The sequence below is a fragment of the Cricetulus griseus genome, chromosome 10 (assembly GCF_003668045.3).
Source record: "Cricetulus griseus strain 17A/GY chromosome 10, alternate assembly CriGri-PICRH-1.0, whole genome shotgun sequence".
NCBI lineage: Eukaryota > Metazoa > Chordata > Mammalia > Rodentia > Cricetidae > Cricetulus > Cricetulus griseus.
In genome coordinates, this window is record NC_048603.1 from 3,298,009 (window position 1) to 3,320,551 (window position 22,543).

General features: G+C 45.1%; 1 protein-coding gene across 1 annotated transcript in view; it reads left to right on the plus strand.

Moving 5' to 3' along the window:
• The window catches only part of Eif3h (eukaryotic translation initiation factor 3 subunit H), an 84,131-nt gene extending 63,659 nt beyond the window's left edge, over positions 1-20,472 (plus strand). Inside the window, exons 3-8 of the mRNA XM_027431421.2 lie at positions 4,308-4,475; positions 5,952-6,051; positions 7,126-7,275; positions 16,124-16,244; positions 17,745-17,877; positions 20,220-20,472. Coding sequence (XP_027287222.1) covers positions 4,308-4,475; positions 5,952-6,051; positions 7,126-7,275; positions 16,124-16,244; positions 17,745-17,877; positions 20,220-20,317 — 770 coding nt within the window. The 3' untranslated portion in view covers positions 20,318-20,472. The remainder of the gene's footprint in view (positions 1-4,307; positions 4,476-5,951; positions 6,052-7,125; positions 7,276-16,123; positions 16,245-17,744; positions 17,878-20,219) is intronic.
• Positions 20,473-22,543: the final 2,071 nt, after the last annotated feature.

The following is a 22,543-nucleotide window of genomic DNA, read 5'->3' on the forward strand; positions in this document are numbered from 1 at the left end:
TCAAGCCCTTCTGTTGAACATTGTCATCAGTTTTAAAGTAGTCCGTCTTCTGAAGGATTTTCCCTTTGCCATTTTCCCTTGGAAAATTCCCAGGATTCCCCAGCCGTTAATTCAGAAATGAATACCATTGGCTGTCTGCTTCCACTGCTTCTCCTCCCAGGATGGGAAGTTGACAGCTTGTTGCTTTACTGGTCTGCATTGGTGCAGCAAGGGCGAGTTTCAGCTGACTCTTAAGGGCTCCTTTTCTTCTTCCTTTTGCTTCCTTTGGATTTGACTTTCTTCCTTCTGGTGTGAGCCACTCCCTACATGGGAATGGCTAGATGTGAGTTTGAAGAGTGTCATGCTTCCCAGAGCTGTGGGCTACAACTTGGCCTCATCCGCATGCGCTGAGGCTTCTCTTTTTATCTGTGGTTTATAGCTCAGTGGATTCTGTGCTTGTCAATCTGCCCACTTCTGATGGACTTAGCACAGCCACAAAAGCAGTGGTGTTAACCTAGGAATCAAAATCCAAAATGGCCGCTCCTGTTATTGACAGTGTAAAACTTACTGTAAAGGTCACGTCACCACTTCACGATTGGTTTCCTTAGATCTCTACAGTGAGCCCCTAAATGGGTGCCAGCTACTGTGTCACCTTAACCGAGTGGGCTGGCGGTGGCTGCTGGGAGTGTTGCTTTGGTCTTGAGAATTTAGTGGTGCTGTCTACTGTTTACTTGTACTTAGTTTTAGCAACAAGCTTTTTGAAAACTGGGGTGGGAGGGAAACAAAAGCTAAGAGGGGAGATAAGAACCACATGTGTCCGTCAACCTGAGAACCAGGACAGTCCTTCAGTTAAATGTCTGCAGGTAGGCTCAGTTCACATGACTTTTCGTGAGCTGTCTGGTTCCTTAGCTTCACATGGTAGAAACATCAGTTTCTAAGTTGACTCCAAGTGACCTTTCTCAGACAGCACATGCTTTGGCTCGGGCCTCTGCCTAGCCTCACAGTGGAGCCCCCTCACATTAAAGACACTTTGTACAGAATGGGCCAAACACAGATTTGCTGTAGAGTGTGAAATTCCAGTGCACTGGGGCGTTTTGTTTGTTCTCCCAGTTTTGGGGTTTCTATGAGATCTCTGGCTGTTCTGGAACTCACAAAGATCAGGATGGCCTTCAGCTCAAGGCAGTCAATCCTCTTGTCTGTTTCCCAATGGTTGGGATTACAGGCATGCACCACCTATCTGGCCCAGTTTGGAATTTTTGAAAATGGTTTTGTTCATTCACTTGTTTTTGCTCTTAGCATTTCCATTTTTATATTGGTTTGAGGTGGTTAGGTGACTTGTGAAAAAGTGTGTCAAACCTTCCAGAATCTTAGTTCTTCCCTGTGGTGCAGAGGCCCTCCCATGATAATCAGGTCTCGGGCTCTTAGTCCTCGGGTTTCTTTCTCCATCCAGCAGTCTGGGGGCTTGTGTGTCTGCTTCTAGTGTAGAGAAGGGCTTCATCTTTCTTGGTCTTACTGGAGGTCCTATGGCATAGGGAAGAGGGGGAGCTGGACACTGGAGTTTTGCTACTGATCTTGGAATTTTTTAAAACTCTGTGAGGTATTCTAAAATGCTCTTGTAAAATCCATCTTATCCAAGCCATTTGAGGGAGTCTTAGCAAGCTTATAGACTATTTTTTCCCAAAAATGCACTTTAATTTAAGTCCTAATGCATGCCTGCTTTAACTAATAGACAAGTCATTGTTTATAATTAGCATGTCCAATGAACAATGTAGAGGCCTAGCGTTTGACTGGGCTAAGTTCTCAGATGTCTTTAGAAACCAGAACACTAAAGATCAGAGACGCAAGATCCCCACAGGGAAAATGTCAGGACTGGCTCAGGAGCACTCCATCTTTTTTCTACTCTTCCAAGTTGGTAGATGGCACTAAGGCTTGACTACTCACTAGCAGATGTGTGGTAGATGCTAACCCTCTCGGGCTAAGGCTTCACCACTCACTGACACAAGTTTTCCAAGTACTGGTGTTTGTTTTTTAATGGTATTTGTCCTGTCGATTGTTTGATAATTCCTCCATTCCTCTTTCACTTTCGTTGTTGTAAAACAATCTAACGAATTTCATTTTAGCTCCCATTTTACTAAGAGTATTAAGACATTTATTTGTAAGTTAAATTTGGTTAAAATTCGTCAGATAAGTTAACTTAAGAGTATCGTAGCTAGAGACCAAAGGAATGATTTGGGTTGTCTCGGAGAATCCGTTAAGTTTGCCGAAAGGAGGGGGATTGTAGGGTGTCTCTTCCATCACAGAAAGAGATGGTACCAAGACAAGAATACTTGATATAAGATTATTGATTTGATTGTGGCTCGCTGATTTATTGTTTTCTTTTTAGCTTGAGTAGGTAGGTATTGAACTTTCCATGAGCTACTGCTGAGCTAGCTATGCTTCCAGCCTCGTTGAGGTGTTCTTAACTGTAGTTTAGGATGTAACATGGTTTATAGGGCTTTGTTTTCACATATTCTTTATAAAAGCGTGTAGCATCTTAGTGTCCCCTGCTTTGTGACACCCTTTGCCCTTTTTGCTGTATGTGGGTGTTTTGAGTGTATACATGCATATGCACGCTTGCATGCCTGGTGCCCACAGGGGTAGAAGACTCATGGAGCTGGAGTTGTCAATGTTGTGTTGGCAGCTAAACACAGGTCCTGTGTGGGAGTAACAAGTGCTCTAAACTGTTGAGCCATTTCTCCAGCTCCTCCACCATACTCTTTAAAAAAATAAAGAAAGAAAGAAAGAACGAAAGAAGCAATACAGCCAGAGGCTAATGAGTGAATAAGCTCCCGTGGAAGAGAGTTGTCTGCATCCATCCGCTCGCTCAGGTGACTGTGGAATTGCAGTGCGGTCCTTCCTGCCACATAGTGGTAGATTGGAGCACTCTGTTTGGGCCTTTTCTGCAGTTTTTCAGTCATCCTCTACTCCTGACGTAAAATTGATTTCTTTGCCTAATGTCAGATGTTGAAAAACATTGTGATATGAGTCTTGTTTGCTTTTTGAAACGATAGTGCTATGACCAGGGGAATAGCAGTAATAAAATTTTTGGCAAAACTTCATCAAGTTTTAAAAGTAAAGTTGGCAGGTTCAAGGTGAAGCAGTTATGGCTATCCTAAGCAGCCATGTGTTCATTCTTTATTACAGAAATAGCTTGTTGACTGTAAAACTTTCCCCTTTATTTTACCTTTGGTGTGCATTGTTAACCTGTAATGCTTATTTTAAAAGATTTATTTTTATGTGTGTGTGTGTGTGTGTGTGTGTGTGTGTGTGTTTATGTGTGTGCGTGTGTGTGTGTGTTTGTGTGCGTGTGTGTGTGTGTGTGTGTGTGTTTATGTGTGTGTGTGCGTGTGTGTGTGTGTGTGTGTGTGTGTGTGCGTGTGTGTGTGTGCGTGTGTGTGTGTTTGTGTGTGTGTGTGTTTTTGTGTGTTTATGTGTGTTTGTGTGTGTTTATGTGTGTGTGTGTGTACATCCACAGCCGAGATGCGGGCATCTAGTCCTCCCCAGAGGCGGAGGTAAAGGCTCTTGAGAGCTGTCTGACGTCTATGCTGAAGGCTACACTCACTTCTCTTAACCTCTGAGCCATTTCTCCAGCTCTATATTGCTTCGTAATGCCATTTATTTTTATGAATATGTCCCTCTTTCTAGTTAATACTGCCTTAAATGAAATAGAGAGAGAGAGAGAGAGAGAGAGAGAGAGAGAGAGAGAGAGAGAGAGAGAGAGAGAGTGTCATTAATTCAGCAGAAGGAAACATCATCAGACCTTTTCATTGTATGGTGATTAAAATACAACCTGTCTAATAAAAAATCATCTGTTAGCACAAATGAACGCAAAGAGAAGACAAGTAGATGCAGCAGGGGGCACTAGATGAAGGCAAAAGTGAGTTCTTACGTTGAAGCAGCTGTGTAGCCTGTGCCTGGTTCCTATGTGAGCGGTGGGGTTTTCTTGATGGCCGCTTGCGAAGGAGACAGTGGTGACGGTCTCACTATTAATCCAGCTGGAGTGGCTGCAGTCTGATAGTTGTACACCTTTCCTCATGCACTCATGGTTTCTAGAGCTTTTGAAAAGAGGAGTAGAGCAGGACATTCATTAACTAGGTGTTTCGAATACCTTTTGTACAAAACGTGATTTTGTTAAAAAGGGAAAGAATGATTTGAAAACTTTGTTCTCTTTCTGTGTAAATGAAGAAAGGTTTATTTTCAATGTTAGTGGTATCTTTGAATGCTTGGTTTTTTTTGTGTGTTTATTTGTTTTTTTCTTCTCTAACCCCCCCCCCCCCTTGCATCTCTAGTCCAGTATCAGATGGAGATGATGCGAAGCCTGCGCCATGTCAACATCGACCACCTGCACGTGGGCTGGTATCAGTCCACGTACTACGGCTCGTTCGTGACCCGGGCGCTTCTGGATTCTCAATTTAGTTACCAGCACGCCATTGAAGAGTCCGTCGTTCTCATTTACGGTTAGTAGGAGGCTCCTTTATTATTCTTTTCCTCCCGTAATATTATTACTGCTATTTTTGCTTTCTGTCTTTCTGCCTCACGGAGAAGCCCTGGCAGGCCTTCTCAAGTAAATATCAGCCCCGTTCTGCAGCAGCCTCAGCAGCAGCTCCGTCTAGACAGGGTTTCCTTCTTTCTGTTTATTTTTCTTGCTATCAGAGCCCTGATGTGTACGTTTTGGAATGCTGGAGTAGCTGCTTCATTTTTTTTCTCATCTCCCTCCTTCCTTGCAGGGGCTGGTGGAATAAGACCAGATGTCTAACAAACCCCGATTGCTGGCGTGTCTGGTTCTGTACGTGACTGACCAATCATAATGCAGCTTGCCAAGTTTTCCTTTTTTTTTTTCTTTTTTTATACCTCTGACAGCAGTGTACAAAACCTGGACTGTTTCTTAGCACAAAGATTTTTTTCTTTTCGGCCTATTTAATGGTGTTTCCTCAAGCTCTCCAGACCAGATGTTCTGTGCTATATCAGAACCGTAGGCAATTTAACAGCTTTATAGCCTCCCCCTTCCCAAACACTCACAGTTTGCCATATCTGGCAGACTTGCATATAGTTTCCAGCTGAGAAGTAAATGTAACGTCCTGAGTATCTGTCAGAAAAAATACTAATGAATACGATCAATCTTATGAGCTGCCCTGAAATTGTTTCAGTGTGTTAGCAATTGGATTACAGAGAGAACAAGTTGTTAAAGTGCACTTATATTGGCTGGAAACATTGCATCATCAGACCTTGATGAATTTTCCACTTGCTTCAATCTATTTTGGTTTTCATTTTATCACCTATTGCTAAAAGTTTGACTGTGTTGAATTTCAGACGACATGAATGCTAACACAGGTTTTAGGCAAGCGTTGGCACACCAGAGCCGTTATCATGCAGCAAGCGCTAAGCTCCCTTCCTTGCCGAGTGTTCGTTCAAGCAGTCAGTTTTGACAAACTTTGTTTCTCAGACTGAAAAGACAAGTTGTGATAGCACTTGGACGGAGTGGTTTTGTTTTTACATCTGCTTTAGTGAAGAACCGTGGACAGCACTCACTGGGATGATACGCTTTGTTCCCAGGGCTATTTGTTTTCAGTTTATTGACTGAAGGGCTGGAGAAGTATACACAGAGATTTTCTATGTTTAATATTCATGAATATTTTCTCCTATCTATGCAAGATCTATAGGACATTATCACATATTTAATTTTCACCAAGTTGACTGGTTCTCATTGAGGGATGGATTTGAAGGTATCCCACCTAGATTTTGGCTCTTAGTTTTTGTTTTAAGGAGGAAGCTATGCTGGTTTTAGTCAGCTTCAAATGATGTCCTGATTATTTCTTTTGGTCTTCATATTTCAAAGCTTGTATGATAAGTAACAGTGTGCCCAGAACTAGTACTGTATGAGAACTAGTAGTGACAATATTCTCAGTGATATCTTTCTCTTTTTCTTTTTTGAGATCCCATAAAAACTGCCCAAGGTTCTCTCTCACTGAAGGCATACAGACTGACTCCTAAACTGATGGAAGTTTGTAAAGAGAAGGATTTTTCCCCCGAAGCGTAAGTGTTCCGTGCCCATGAGGCACGTTGTAAAGGACTCGTGTGATTGCTTTAGGATTTCCGTTAGCCACGTGCTGGGCTATGGTAATGCCACTGGCGTGTGGATGAAAACGCTTCTGCGTGTACAAGTGCCACTGGCTTTCTCCCTCTCCGTGTTTGAATGATTCTGTATGGAAAATCTCATCTGCTGTTTTTTTACGGTGACTGCAGTTAGTGGGAACTAATTACCCACCGTATTTGAAGCCCTTTAAAAGTGGTAGGATAAAGGGTGTGAGAAGAGAGAGTGCTTAGCCACCATCAGATTGCAAGCTGTAGCCTGCTTCTGCACCGTGCGGCCTGTTGGATGGCGTGCAATAGACCTAAACATTTCAAGGATTCAGAGAAAAAAAAGTGGCTTCTTGGAACTTAGGGGGTAAGAGGTACAGAGCACATTAACTGTTCTGTGATCCCATTTTGTGGCAAGGGAATAAGCACATTTAGAGAGTATTTAGAAGTCTTCTGTTACTGTGAAGGTTCTTCCTTCCTCTGAAACTTCATGGTGGACACTTCTTCTCTGCTTTCCCAATTGGCTCCTAAAAATCCCACGTTTAGAGTTTTCAAAGAAAAGCTGACTCATGAAGAGTTGTGAGTGTGGGGTTGCCCCTGACCTAGGAGAAGCTGTGTTCCGCACTTGCTGTGGCATCTCCTGAGACTGTTCTCGTGGCTGTAATTTTCCCGAAGTGTAGAGCATGGCCCTTTTCTAGCTGCCCTAAGTGTAGATTGTGTCACAACTCAAGTGGCATCTCAGTGTCACTGAAGGTTTGAGAACTCCTGATTACAGAGGATGAGTAGTTTCTTTTGCCAGGGACCTCATTTTCAGGCTTACAGTCCTTATTCGGGTCATTTTCAGAGTTACTCAACTCAAAGTTACTCAAATCAACACCACCTCGATCCCCCCCCCCCCCCCCAAAGCCTTTAGAAGAGCCAGTGAAACACAGACCACGGAGAGTGCCCGTAACATTGTAAAACCTGAAATAGCCAGGTTGCTTTTCAGTTCTGACCACCAGCCTCAAGTATCTGTCACTGGCTTCACAGATTGAAAAAGGCAAGCATCACCTTTGAGCACATGTTTGAGGAAGTGCCGATCGTAATTAAGAATTCCCATCTCATCAATGTCCTAATGTGGGAGCTTGAGAAGAAGTCAGCCGTGGCGGATAAACATGAGCTGCTCAGCCTTGCAAGCAGGTAAGCAAGCAAACCTTCTTCCTTTTATAATAAAACAAGGAGAAACGACCGAAGAACACGTAACAGTGGGTAATGTTTGTCTAGCCCTGTTAAGACCCCTGTGAAAACCCTCAGTGATCGAGGTTGTAAGAGCCCTGGGCTGTGTCATTTGGGCCCTGGGAGGATAATGGCCAGGGAGGCTCTGAAATTTGGTCTGATCCTGTTTACTGTACTGGGTCCCTGAGACTCATGCTGTGCTCTGACTCTGTGACGTTCACGAGGAGACAGAGGTCTTGGCTTGACTGCAGCTGCCCCTGTTCAGATGGAGGCTTCCCAAGCAAAAAACTTCCAGTTATTAGCACACTTGACCAAACTTAGCATTTCTGATCCTGACAAGGGCTTCTGCTGTTTTAGAAGTTGCAGCAAGAATGCAATTTAGCTGTCAAATTGACAAGATAATATTTTTTATTTTGCTATATTTCTGAAATTATTCTTTGTCTCCTGACACTTCCCCAATTTCTTGTTTTTTTTTTTCTTTCTTTCCTTCTTTTGTTCATTTGTTTGTTTGTTGTTTTGTTTTTGGGTAGTCACAGGGATTGAGTGCATGACCTCACACATGCTAGGCTAGTGACTTGTTGATTGGCTGCTTCAGGCCCCAGTCCTCGTAGGAGAAGTGTTAGTACATTCACCAACAGCTTGTCTTAAATGCCCTTTAGACGTTAGTGATTTTCCTTTGTGGGGCATCAGTAGGCGTCCGTTATGAAATGAACAGGCAGAGTAGATAATCAGTTGACTAGAGAGACAGTTGCTCCTTCAGTACTCACAGCTCTTCTGCCTTAGACTACTAGGTGCTGTGCTCACAGGTGTATGCCACATGCCTAGCTAAGGGGTGTCTTCCTCCCTCCCTCCCTGCCTGCCTGCCTGCTTGCCTGCCTGCCTCCCTCCCAAACCATGCAAACCTGAATACAGAAAATCCAAGTGCAGTAAGCCTCTTGTGTTGCTACAGTTCCCATCCGCTCATAGTCAGAGTGCGTTGCGATGGCTATGCTAACACAACTGCCCTGGCCCCTCCTCCTCTGCAGCCTACCTGAAGGGGAGTCGGGTGGCCTCCGGCTCATGCATTCTAGCTTTCAGTTTGCACAGCTGATTCCCACATGTCTGCATGCACTGTGGACATCTCAGGCTCCCCCGGACATGAGGGCTTGGCTGGCTTGGCCTGCAGGGTGCAGGTCAGGGATTGTGACCTTCATTTCTGTTTCTCCACCCTGGTTTTGTATTGAATGTTGACTGCCAGATCCCAGGGAAAGAGACAGGCGCTAAAACCAGCCTCCCCCCCCCCCTGGGTGGGGGTGGGGGTGGGGGTGGGGGTGGGGGTGGGGGCAGCAGACACACAATGCCAGCACAGCCAGTCCCACTGGCCTGCTCTGGCTGTCCAACTGCTGTCTAGGAAGTAGCCCTGCTTCTCACTTTTCTTCTCACAGGGCCTCATGCTGCCCAGGGTAGGGCAGCCCCCAGTGCCTGACAGCCTCCTCAGAGGAGACTCAGGGCCTCCTCCTCTTAACTTCAGTGCCTTCTGAGAACTCTTTTAGACATGGCTTCAAGCTCTGCAAACGACACCACCAGTTGATAGGTTATCGGAGGAAAAAAGAATAAAAGAGAAGGGAGACTTTTCAGGCATGATAAGCAGTGGGGACAGGGGCAACCGACCCCCGGTTAACTTGAGTTGGGCCAATAAGGTGTATTTTCTTACGCCGTCAGTTTGGAGCAGAACTCAGTTATTTATCAGATTTGCTGTTATCATTTGTAAGAAAAATAAAGAGCTTTGTAATTATGAGAGGAGCAAAAGACTGCAGACCAGTGTTCTCCGTGTTGTCCATCACGCTAATCCGCCATAAAGGCCGTGAAGGGCAACAAGATGGACAACTAATGGTAACCAGAATGCTAAATGATACAGCTAGGTTTCAAGGAAACAAAGAGTGTACTGTTTAGTTGCAAAGCTGCTTTTATTTCATTCATTCATTCATTCATTCATTCATTCATTCATTCATTCATTCAAATGTTCTGTCTGCAGACCAGAAGAGGGCACCAGATCTTATTATGGATAGTTGTGAGCCACCATGTGTTTCCTGGGAGTTGAACTCAGGACCTTTGGAAGAGCAGCCAGTCAGTGCTCTTAACCTCTGAGCCATCTCTCCAGCCATCAAAGCTACACAGTCCTTACATATGTCTGACAAGATTACTTATTACTATTTTTAACAAAGGCATTTGGCATGCATACCTGTGTTTCTGACTCTTTGGTCATGCTGAGAGCCCTCTAGGCCATGCGGGTACAGCTTGCTGTGTTAGCGCACAGTTGTGTGCTCACCTCTTCTCTCCCTGCCTCTCTCTGTGGAGCACACAGAACAACACGGCCTCTGTGCCCCTGGCAGGCCACCAGTCAGCCTGGCTGTAATTCCTGTTTGTTCAGGCAACGATTGTAGTAGCCAAGAATATTATCCTAGCTTGCCCTATCCCCAAAAGTTCCAAAATCCTATTTGATTATGGTTTTATCCTCTCTGTTGTGGTGACTTTGAAAGAGAAGCCTCTGCTTTCCCTGTGAACATGTTTAAAGGGTAAGTTAGTGTCCTGGGTGGGAAACAGTGCCTATCCTGAACCTGTGACCTGTTACATAGAGCCTTCAATGCCACAATGTACGTTTCCTACATTCTTATGTTTTGTTGTGCGCCCCCCACTACCCCCCCAGAACCCCCCCTCCCCCCCACACAGGGTTTCTTTTTGTAGCTTTGGAGCCTGTCCTGGCACTTGCTCTGGAGACCAGGCTGGCCTCGAACTCACAGAGATCCACCTGTCTCTGCCTCCTGAGTGCTGGGATCAAAGGCGTGCGCCACCAACGCCCCGGCCGTACATCCTTATTAATTGCTGATATTGGTAGTATAACGCACTGATGTGTGGATGTGTGCCCGCCCGCCCGCCCGCCCGCCTTCCTTCCTTCCTTCGTTCCTTCCTTCGTTCCTTCCTTCCTTCCTTCCTTCCTTCCTTCCTTCCTTCCTTCCTTTCTTCCTTCAAGCTTTTGTTACACAGCTCCTTCCTTCTATATTAGGGTTATTTTCTCTTCCTTGCCCATATGTGGGTATCAGTTCTTGTAGTTACAGTTGATTTGTTTTTTTTTTTTTTTTTTTTTTTTTGTGCATCCCTAGAATGTACAGTTCCTTTTGTTTAGAGTCTTAATTATTCTTGTACAGTTTACTAGATGGGCATTTTCAATCAGTCTTTGTTCATTTTAACATTTGTAGAGCTCAGGTCTTGAGCTTGTCACCCATGCAAAGCAATGCTGCTCCTCCTTTGAGACAGTAAACTAGGGCCGAGCGTCCTGTCTTCAGGATTAGATCCGATGCTGGGGTGAGAGCCGACTTCACACTGTCTTGGTTCACATCTGTTTAAGTTATCTATTTACAGTTCTTGGTTTCCTTGGCAATAAAAGGCAGGGCTGTGTTGCAGAAACTCCTCACAGGAACTCCCTGTTTCCATATACTGGCTAAAGCAGTACTGAAAAGATCACCTAGGAAAATGGCTTCTGGTGCGGGAACTGGTTTTCTCTGAATGGGTATGGAATGGGTATGGATTGTTAATGGCTGGTGCCTCTTCATTGTGTTTCTTTTTGAGTGCTTCTGCCCGCTTGTGTTTCTAAAGACCACTGCCACAGTATACATGTTGCAGTATCTTTGACGTCTGAATAGCCGTAGTTACAGCAGTCTTCTTTTACTGTATATACTATACTTTTTAGTACATGGTTTATCAGTTGAAAGAAATTAGTGGAAAGGAAAATTTAGGAATTTGGGAGGGTGGTTTTAGTTTTTTTCTTCTCCCATTACTCGTGTGTGTGTGTGTGTGTGTGTGTGTGTGTGTGTGTGTGTGTGTGTGTGTGTGTGTACACGTATGTACGTACGTACGTGTACATGTTTAGGTGTGCACTCATGTGCTCATGGGGGGGTGGTCAGAGGTGTCAGGTCCCCCGGGAACTTGAGAGACATGGGTGTTGGGCACTGAACATGAGTACCATTCCAGAAAAGCACACACTCTCACCCAGTGAGCTATCGCTCCAGCCCCACAAAGGGTTATTTGAGCTTTCTTATTGCTGAGTGTAGCCAGGCTCCGAGATTGAAGGTCCAACTCTGCTGCAGCTTCTCCGAATTTGGCAGCAGCTCTCCTGTTCTCTGTCATCTCCCTGCTGCCTGAGTGGGTATATTCTTTCCCTGGTCTCTGCACTGAAGAGGGTAAGTGTCTTACTTAACACGCAGTATGTCATTGGTATTTCTGAGCCTTGACGTAGTTCTATTCTTCCACTGTTAAAATTTTCCCCCCAGGCAATTCCACCCTGCCCAGGTCTACCCTGGCCTGACTGAGTTGAGGGACCCCAGTGTTCGTCCTCCGCTTAGACTCTCATTTCCCATCATTCCTAGGTTCCCGTCATCTCCAGGCTTTCCCATTGCAGAAAGAATGACCCTGACTTTATGCTATTATTCTCCAGCTTTTCACCTCTTTCTTGTTTTGTGTTTAAATGTCTTGATAGGGTTTTCTATCACTGTCTTTATTTCCTCATTTCCCACTAACTCATTCTACAGTGTTCCATCCTTTGTGTGTTGTTGGAGCTTATGGTGGTTTGAATGTAATTGGCCCCCATAATCTAATAAGGAGTGGCAAGATTAGGAGGTGTGGCTTTGTTGCAGGAAGTGTGTCACTGTGGTGGTGGGCACTGAGGTTTCCTGTGTCACTGAGGTTGACAGTGACACAGTCAACTTCCCATTGCCTGCAAGATATAGCAGCCTCAGCTGCAGCACCACCCCTGCCTGCGTGCCGCCACGCTCCACCCCTGTCCGTGTGCCGCCACGCTCCCTGTTATGATGATATATTGTCTCCTCACAGCAGTGACACAGCGCTCAGCAGAGCTCTAAGAACTAGCTTGTCCCTGTGTCCTGGATGCCTCTGCTCGGCACTGAGTCCTGTTGGCTAATTCCCCATGGGACTCTTCCTTTGGATCCATTCCTTAGCAGGGGCTACTTTTACTCACCCTTCTCTCTCCTGCTCATCCTCCAGTGTCAGTGCTCGCCTGGCTCTGTCTCCCGCATGTACATTGAAGGGCGAGCTCATCTTAGTTCCAAGAACTTTTGCTACTTTAAGCTAAAACTCCATTATCTTTCCTTAACTTATTTTGGTGGTAAAACTTCCTGCTTTTTTCTCATTTATTTTTCCTCTAATATGCTAATGTGCTCCCCCCCTTTTTTTATTAGAAAGAAAATTATTTTACATGTCAATCCCAGGCTCCTCCTCCCCTGCCCCCCACCAACTAACACCCTACCCATCCCATACCCTTTCTGCTCCCCAGGTAGGGTGAGGCCTTCCATAGGGAGTCTTCAAAGTCTGTCATATTCTTTGGGATAGGGCCTAGGCCAACCCCCATGTGTCTAGGCTCAGGGAGTATCCCTCCATGTGGGATGGGCTCCCAGAGTCCATTCCTATGCTAGGGATAAGTACTGATCCACTGCAAGAGGCCCCATAGATTTCCAAGGTCTCCTCACTGACACCCACATTCAGGGAGTCTGGATCAGTCCTATGCTGGTTTCCCAGCCATCGGTCTGGGGACCAAGTTTTCCCTTGTTCAGGTCAGCTGTTTCTGTGGGTTTCACCAGCCTGGTCTGGGCCTCTTTGCTCATGAGTTCCTCCCTCCATGCTCCCAATTTGCTCAGGAGATCTGTCCTGTCCCTTTCCCCTTCTCCAGGGGACCATGTATGTCTCTCTTAGGGTCCTCCTGGTTTACCAGCCTCTCCCGCAGCCTAGACTGCAGGCTGGCAATCCTTTACTTTATTTCTAAAATCCACATATGAGTGAGTACATACATTGCCTGTCTTTTTGTGAGTGGGTTACGTCGCTCAGAATGGTTTCTTCTAGTTCCATCCATTTGCCTGTAAATTTCAAGATTCCATCCCCCCTCCCCCATAGTGCTCACTTATTTTTAACATCCTAACTTTAACCCTTTCCTGTCTTAATTTCTTATTTATTTTAATTTTTTATTTTCAAAGGGTTTCTCTGTGAGACAGCCCTGGCTGATCTGGAACTCACTCAGTAGACCAGGCTGGTCTCAAACTCACAGAGATCCGCCTGCCTCTGCCTCCCGAGTGCCGGTATTAAAGGCGTGCGCCACCTCCCAGCTTCCTTTCCTCTTTCAAAATAGTTGCCTTGCTCAGTGCAGACAAGATGCTCACATTGCTCCTTTGAAGTCTTTGATTGTCTTTTGACAGGAGCCCAAGATTGTAAAGGTCTGTATGGTGTCTGCTGCCCACCTCTGCACTGTTAGAGTTCTCACTCAGGGGTCTTGGTAGCATGGCTCTGCCGGAATGAGCACGTTCCCGGTCCCGAGTGTATTCTCCCGCCTGCTGAGCTATTGACCGTCCTTACATGCGACTCCTTATCCACACTGGCGTCCCAGCACACTGCTTTCCCCAGTATCTGAAGTAGGCTTTTCCACTCTCCTTGCCTGACTGCCACCATCTCCCTTTCAGAAACCCAGAATTCAGTTGTCAAGTCATCTGGGGGGACCTCACTTTATCCTTCCAAGCCATCTTTTATAAACATCTGTTGTACATCTGTTTCAGCACTTTCGCGCTTATCTCTTTACTTGCTTCTCGGTGCAATATGTTAAGTGCAGTAATATCTTACAGATTAATCCTCGTTGTCTAAGGGAGTGACTGGCAGTGAAAGTGTGGCCCCCGTAGGTGGTGAAAGAGCGAGGGTGGGGTGCAGTATTGTTAAATGAATTCTGAAGGTACTTGGGAAGCAATGTGGACTGACTAATCAGTGGTTCTGGACATTTGGTTAGCTACTAGGGAAAAAAAAATCACTCTCATTCCTCATCTTCCACCATATGCCCAAACACTTGACTCTGGCTGGATTAAAATCAAACTATTAAGATATTACAAAACAGCAACAAATACTCAGTGCTCGGAGAAGAAATATTTTTCAGGTTAAAAAGTGGTTCAAAATTTCAATGGAATACTGTAAGTGTGAATTAAGTATTAAAGTAGCACTTGAAGCCAGGTGTGGTGGCACATGGCCTGAAATGGCAGCACGAGGGAGACGGAGGCAGGAAGGGGCGGGGGCGGGGGGGGGCTCCATGACAACCTGTGCGAAGGAAAGGGCAGAAGATAGAGATTAGGCCGGTGGACTTAATGAGTCAAGGTTGTTCAAGAGCTGCTTGAGTGGCATTAAAATGTGGATAGATGCACGCACGCACGCACGCACGCACGCACGCACATGTACGTGTGCGTGCCTCTCATTCTGTTATAGCACCATATAAGAAAGAACCCAAACTTTGTAATTTTCTGGTTACAGATGGAATCCATAATTGAGTTAGTTTTCCTTTGATTTGGTCCCAAGCTCCCCAGCCTGTTTCTTCTTCAACCAGTTGGCTGCTGAGACAGGAAATGGAGCCACCAGCACTCTGCTTCTCTGTGATACCCCATTTCTGTAAAGCTCACTGCTGCTGGGCTTGCTCAAGCTAAGGGCATTTTTTTCTGGAGTGGCACGTCACTATTTGTGGGGTTTTTTTGGGGGTGGGGTGGGGCTTGGTTTGGTTTTTCAGGACATCGTCTCTCTGTGTCGACCTGGAGTTCTGGACTTGAGCTCTGACATGTCCCTGTCTCTGCTTCCCTTGTGCTGGGATCAGAGGCATGCACTACCACACCTGGCTCGTATTTCACTGTGCTAGCCATTCGACAGGAAGCAGGTTAGTCTTTAATTGAGTAGGACACTTGCACATTGTAGAGGAGAAGATTCACTCACACAAACCACGTGACCAGGTTGGATGCCCCTGGGCTCCTTGGGTGGTTTTTGCTTTTAAATCAAATGGATTTTCAAATGCCTATTTCTTGCCTGTCTCGGGCCTTCATCACTTGTGCTGTCTTTTCTCTGCTACATTTTCTGGCATAGATGACTCCTAATCCTCTGTTTTCTGCCTGTCATCTCCTCAGAGATACTCGGACATGCTATCTGAAGGGCCTCTGCGGCTCTCTGCAGTTATCCGTCCAGTAAAGATAGAGAGCGGGCATGTCTGATTCATTGCTGTCTCCCTGTTTCCTACGGCTGAGACTGCTGTGTAATACAGTTTAGCAAATGTCTGTCTGTCTGTCTGAAGTTAGTGAGTGGGAGTACTGCTTGTCAGCCAGCCCTGTTGGAATGTGTGTCTGTCTGTCAGTTGTCCAGGCTTCCTTGAAGCAGCGATGATTGGAGGCAGCAATGGTCTATATTGTGGTCATTCTGTTACCGTTAGCATCCCGTAAGAAGATGTTAGTAACTGAACTGCATTGGAGTTTCTGGGGTGAGAAGGGAGTAAAAGACTACTTACTAGGGTTCTTGGAATGGTGAGAGACACAGCAGTCTTCATCTGCTGCACAGAGTAAATGCTGGGCTTTCGTTTAGACCCTGGCTGACAACTGCAGTTTGAGGAGCTTTAATTGTTTACATGGTTTTTCTCGTGACTGCTAATTTAAAGTCCCAGGGGCATGAGGGAAAGGTTTTAAGGAAGAAAAGTTCAGGAGTACAGAATTTAAATTACACTTGGCTTTTAAAAAATGCCCATTATAGATGTCTGACTAGATATGCTGAATAGTTCCTGGCCCTCTTCCCTGTGTTTGACATCAGCAACAGAGCTAGCACAGACACTCCTGGGCTTATGCTCTCACCATTGGCTACCCTGCTTCTATATACACATGGGTTCATTGCTTTAACAAAAGGCAGGTTCAGTTAACATCTCACAACTGTTCAGAGCACACTAAAAGCAACAGCCTGAAGAATGACTGTGTCCTTTGCTTTTCAGCAATCACTTGGGGAAGAATCTCCAGTTGCTGATGGACCGGGTGGATGAGATGAGCCAGGACATAATCAAATACAACACGTACATGAGAAACACCAGCAAGCAGCAGCAGCAGAAACATCAGGTGAGCAGGGTGAGCTTCTCGGCCACTCACCATGGAGCCGATGCTTCAGGCGTCCTGCAGAGCTGTGGGGACAGTGCTGGTGCTGACCTGGTGACTCCCATACCTGAAGAGAATATTCTTTGTTTACACTTGTACTTAAAACACCTGACCTACGGAGCAGGTCTGTTTGGCTCAGAGTGTAATTCCAAGGTTATGCAAATAGGTGATCCATTATGAGGAAATGAGAGGCAGAAGAGAGGCAGTGTCACAGCTCATTTCTTCACTAACTGTAATTGGTTTGGTAGTGGCTCATTGCGGCATACTTAGCAATCTTCAGTTCATTTAAAAACTGAGCAGTTGTGATTAAGAGCAAGCAGTTTTGATAGAAAATAATAGACCAACTGCTGTGAAAAATATGGTATAGTACAGATAAAAACCCTAGGATAGCCCAACTATTCATATACACATTCATAGCCTTTTGTGCATTTAACCTTGCTTTATCTTGTTACCTGGTGGCCATGTGGCTTTCATGCTATCTTGAATACTGCTTTTATTACTCTTAAAATGTTCTTAGCCTTTGATTCATAGGTAAGTTGACTTCAGAATGTTTATCTGTGAAAATAGTGTTTACACATGACCACTTTGCTAAAATGTACTATACACTAGGTGATGATAAACACACTGTGCTAACTAGGCACAGCTAAGTAGTTCTGAGAGCGTTGTATTTAAAAGAATCTTAGCATCAGTTCACACATACAGTGAATGGAGAATACTGTTAAGTGTTCTTTTACACAGAGCATATAGCAGATAATGTCTGATAAATGTCTGATGGGACCCCGCCTTGGTTTCATTCTCCTGCTTTTATTTTCCCCCCGGTAGGGAAGGGACTCACATGGGGTGTCAATACACTAAACAAATTTATTGCTGTAGTGTACTGAACCCTTCATTGATGTTTGTGCTCAGTCACAGACACTGTTCAGAATCCCTTTTTGGTTTGTGTAGGGGAAGCTGTAGCCACACCTTCTTAGGGGCTGGCTACAAGAGTACCTGAGGGCTTGTGAGGGCGTGGTCAGAGTGAGTAGGGGGACTGCGTTGTCTCAGTATCCCTTCTCCTGTACGATGAGACCTCTGCAAAGCAAGTTATGTTTGTTTAGAATGGTTATTCCTACTGGTTTGCATGGGATCTACCCCTTTGTCCAAAGTGTTAATCCATCACTGGTGAATCACGACCCCTCCAAAGCCCTTAGCTGCCAAGGCTGCCCTCAGAAGCGGTAGACTCTTAGAGCACACAGTGAGACTGCAGCAGATGGAAACGGAACTCTCTTTATCGCTGCCGCATTGAGCCTCACAGAAGCCAGTTACCAAGCACTATCGTTTATGGATGCTCTCTTTGGAATGCAGAGCTGCCGGGGTGGCTGGGTGTCTGCGTGCGCGCGCGTGTGGTTGTGCGTGTGTGCACGCGCAGAGTCTCCGTTTCCTTGACTAAGAAAAATAATCAAGTCCTTTTCCCTTTGATTTTAGTATCAGCAGCGTCGCCAGCAGGAGAATATGCAGCGCCAGAGTCGAGGGGAGCCCCCGCTCCCTGAGGAAGACCTCTCCAAACTCTTCAAGCCCCACCAGGCCCCTGCCAGGATGGATTCGCTGCTCATTGCAGGTATTGCTGGCCACAGGGACACATGTGGCTTCTTGTCTTCTTCAGGGACCCATATGTAATGAAAAGTTCCCAAGCACCATCATGAGTCATTGAAAATAGTGTTTTGATTTGGTTTTTGTTGTTGTTGTTGTTTTTCGAGACAGGGTTTCTCTGTAGCTTTGGCGCCTGTCCTGGAACTCACTCTGTAGACCAGGCGGCCTCAAAATCACAGAGATCCGCCTGCCTCTGCCTCCCGAGTGCTAGGACTAAAGGCATGTGCCACCTGGCTAAAACTAGTGTTTTATAAGTGGAAGAAGTGAATTTGTGTCTAGCATCTGCAGTTTTTGTGGCTAAGGACTTGTAACCCTTTTGTGTCTTGGCTCCTTGCAGGGCCTCACTTGGTATGTGTGTATATGAACACTTCTGAGCTGACATGATCAGCTTCCCAAATAGGTTTTATATAAGATGTTCGTGGGAACCTGGAAAAGGGCTTATAAGCTCATAATGCAAAAGAGCATGGAATCGAGGCCTTTTCATTCATCTCTTCTCATCCGAACTGAAAAGGGCTTTTGGGTGTGAGGAAAACACTGCCCTTTCTTTGACTATGGCGATGCAGAAAGGAGCCCTCTTTGTGGATGCTTGGTTTTGGCATCTCCTTTCAGTGGCTGCATTTGTCTTGTTGGAGGTAAGGTCCCCTGTGTAGCCTGCCCGGCCTCCAGAGTGCCTGGGGTTAGGGTGTGTCCCCCCACTGCCCAGCAAGCACTGTGGTATGCTCTTACTCGGCTATAACATTTGTGTGGAGGTTTTGTTAAAAGTGATTCTTCAGTCAGCTAGCGTCTTTGGAAATTGTATCAGAGTGAAAACATAAAAGCTCATCGTCTACAATTTACTAATTGAGAGGTAGAAAATCGGATTCCTTAAAGCGCTAATATACACCGAGACTTGCTGGTTTCTGTGAGCACCGTGGTGAAGGAATCTGTGCGTTAGGCGGGCTCCCTGTGCGTTTTGTTAACTCGTGGTCTTCCTCACGTATCTATAACAAACGTGTACTGCAACCTGGCTCCCAGTCAATGTGAGACGGTGGCCTATAGTGGATAATGTGCAGGCTCAGCTGACTGACGGCTGTCCTCCTCCTCCATGACAGGACTTTTGAGTTCTTTCATCCTGACTTCCTGTGACATCCAGACATCACTTCCTGTGATTATGTATTATTGAAAGTTCAGTCGCCTAGGATCAGTACAGCTAGATGGCTACGTCCTGGCGTTACAGTACATGCAGAGCAGCAGAGTGAACTTTGATGAAAATGAGATGGGAATATTGGCACGGATCTAAAAGACCAGTGGCATCCAAGGGAATCTAGCAAGGACTGTAACGGAGGGATGGGTTAGCCTGGCTGGACCTCGAGAGTCTTGTCTCTCCAGTGCAGTCTAGTATTTAAGCTGACGCAGTTTGCATGAGGATGATCCTCGCTCGCTCATAAGTAGAAATAATTGCATCTTTTTTTTCATCATTTTCTTTTTTTTAAGATTATAATTGTATGTATTTTGTGTGAAAGCTCCTCTTCCACCAAGGGGATCCTGGGAACAGAACTACTCATCAGCCATGGCTGCAGGCATTTTTCCACAGTGAGCCAGTCTCACTGGACCCCTTTCTTTACCATTTGCAGTGGGCTCTTTTGAAATTAAAAACTTGTCATGCAGTCCATTCATATTTTTTGCTTCCCTGAGTTTTAAATTTGTCATGAAGCTTTTTGTTGAATGTTTTAAATAAATGTTTTGCAATTTTTTTAGACTAGAGGAACCGAGACATATGCTCTTCCTTTAGGTCAGGTTCAGGTGGTCCGTGGGGCTCGTATGTAGGTCACGTGTAACTGTGCTAGCCTTATGACATCAAAGCCCCCCTGAAGACCTTCAAGAGGTCTGGGCTCTTGCTTAGTTGTAACCCAAGGGAAGGGTCCTTTGTACTTCTACCGGTCACATTCCAGACTAAGGTGGCTGCTCACACGTGGACCTGGTGAACCTTGTTGAGTTGCAAGCTGAGGTTTTATTCTGTTCATCTTCCTGCATGCTGGGGAGAGCCTGTGCTCGTTTCTCCGTTGTCTGAATGGGACTGATCAGAATGGTCAGCCTTTGATGGACACCTGAAAGATAGGAGCTCGAGCCTGGGGAGTTTTTTCTTTGCGTTGCCAAGAGTGGAAGACAGACTCTTTGCAAAAGACATCTCCTGTGGAAAAATACCACTGGGTGGTTTTTCTTTATTGGATTCTTGATTTAAAACAATGTACAAGTGATTCTGGTTTTGACACTCTAGGCCATTTAGCAGTTTGTTGAACATAATTATGATTTCTCTTTCTCAAATATCAGGCCAGATTAACACTTACTGCCAGAACATCAAGGAGTTCACTGCCCAAAACCTAGGCAAGCTCTTCATGGCCCAGGCTCTTCAGGAATACAATAACTGAGAAAAGGGAGCTTGCAGGAGAAGCTGAGAAGACCATGGAGACCCCACCAGAGTGACTCTTGGAAAAACATTTCTTTGCTGCAAAGCGGAGAGGGATTTCTGGTGTCACTGCTGCAGTGTTTTTCTAGCCAGTAATAAAACATTCATTGTTCACTTGTTTTGGTTTCTTTATTTCCAAAAAGATGAAAGAGGTCTTGACCAGAGGCTTCATTCACAAGCTCCGACTTCAGGCACTTAGCTTGCATTCAGGCATGCGCCTGTGGTATTCACTGCTGTCCGTCTGTCCTTTCACAACCTCCCTTTCTGGGCAGCTGGGCCTTCTTTTTATCCTCTGCTCTGTATGCCTGTGGGTGCTTCATATCTTTGCAGATGTGGCCCCCTTTTTATTCACGTGATGGGCACCATTTTCCACACTCTTTGAACACTGAGCGGGAAGTTTTAAAAGTCATTTTACCAGGATCATATTTGTGTTCTGCATATTACTTTAGGACTTTTATCTTCCTACACCATAGAGTGTTGTATTATCATTGACTGTCATATGCAGAGGAAGGAAACTTAGGAGAATAGTAGTACATTGGAACAGACATATTTGAACAACTTTATACACAAAGCATGGTGACACCCACCTGTGAATTATCTCTGAGGCAGGAGGCTCATGAGACTGTGATGGCTACACATTTGAAAGATTATTCAAGAGCCCACATTTGTATAAAACCCAGAATTACCCTGCTGTGAAGAGACTGGTCATTTGTGAGAATATTGATATTCTAGACAGTCTGTGCAGGGTATGAAGTAGTTGCTTGAGATGTAACTTTAAAAGACTAGAGCCTTAGACATTCTAGAGATGGGCCAAGTTTCTTATTTGGCTTGTATGCTTTGTATGTCATTATCTGCCTAAGATAAATTCCTAAAAATGGGTCTGCTGGCCAAGAGGTTTTGTAAATTTTAACTATATATCCAAATTGCCTTCAAGTGGTGTTCTGCTGGCCTTACAGGTTGAGAACTTGCCTAGCACATGGGAGGCCCTGGGCTCAGTCCTCAGTGTAGGGGCAGGGTTGGGGGTGGGTAGGAAATGTTCTGCAGATCAGCCTCCCTGCCCATGGTGGTCCCTTGTTTAAGACATTTGAATGTAGGACACTGGGTGCTCTTGATTTGTTTCCCTGTGTTCTGTTTGCCTGGACTTGGAGTTTTATTGCCCTGAGACAGCTACTCCTGAAGATCAAAGGGAAAAATGGAAGACAGCTCAGACATGCCCTTACTTACTGCTCTTTTCCTGATGTGAGATGACCTTACTGTGTTTTTTTTTTTTTCTTTTTTTTTTTTTTTTTTTTTGATGTGTATTGGCCCTGTGTTTTCTAGAGCTATGGTCTAGAAAACCCTATGTTTAGATTCCACTAAGTCAGTAAAACATGAATGCATGCTAAACAGACTTCAGTGGGTTTTTTTTATTTGGAACTATTAATGAAAAATAATTCCTAAATAAGGCTATCACAGTATGTAGTGCTGGGGAATAGCTTCTGTAGCACGAATAATACAAACCCAGAGACAGATATTGGTCTTCAAGCTGAAGAGAAGCGAAGTGGCCAGAGTTCTCACCTCTGCCAATGCTCAGCCTGAAGGGGTGATCCACCAAACCTTACACTGCTCCCGACCGCACTGCTGCTCAGACTCGCTGAGACTGCAATGAGTTCCTGTCTCTTTGTGTCTGATATTCCTCTCACCACCCAGCCAGATCACTCCTGTCTCCACCTCCATAGTGCTGGGATTAAAGGTGTGAGCTCTGTTTTCCTTTTAGACTGACTGACTGTCATGTAGCCCTGGGTGTCCTTGAACTCACAGAGATCCTTCTGACTCTGTCTCCTGAGTCCTGGGATTGAAGGTGTGTACCACCACTTCCTGGCTTCTGTGGCTGTGGCTAGCTTTGCGTTCTGATCTCCAGACAAGGTTTATTAGATTATTAACAGTATATCACCACAAACTTTAGACTGGAATTCAGTTTCAGTACTACACAGAAATGGTTTCCAAGACCAACGAATGTCATTCATAAATATTTGTGATTTCTTTCACTTGAAATGCAAAGGCCATGGACTTAGGACAAGATCTAACAGCCATTCATTTACCTAATAGAAAATTGAATGTTAAGCACTAAGGAATTAAAGTCTATTTTACATTAACCTTTAATTACATTAATGCTTAAATACCAGAGAGCTACAAATATCTTTGAGCA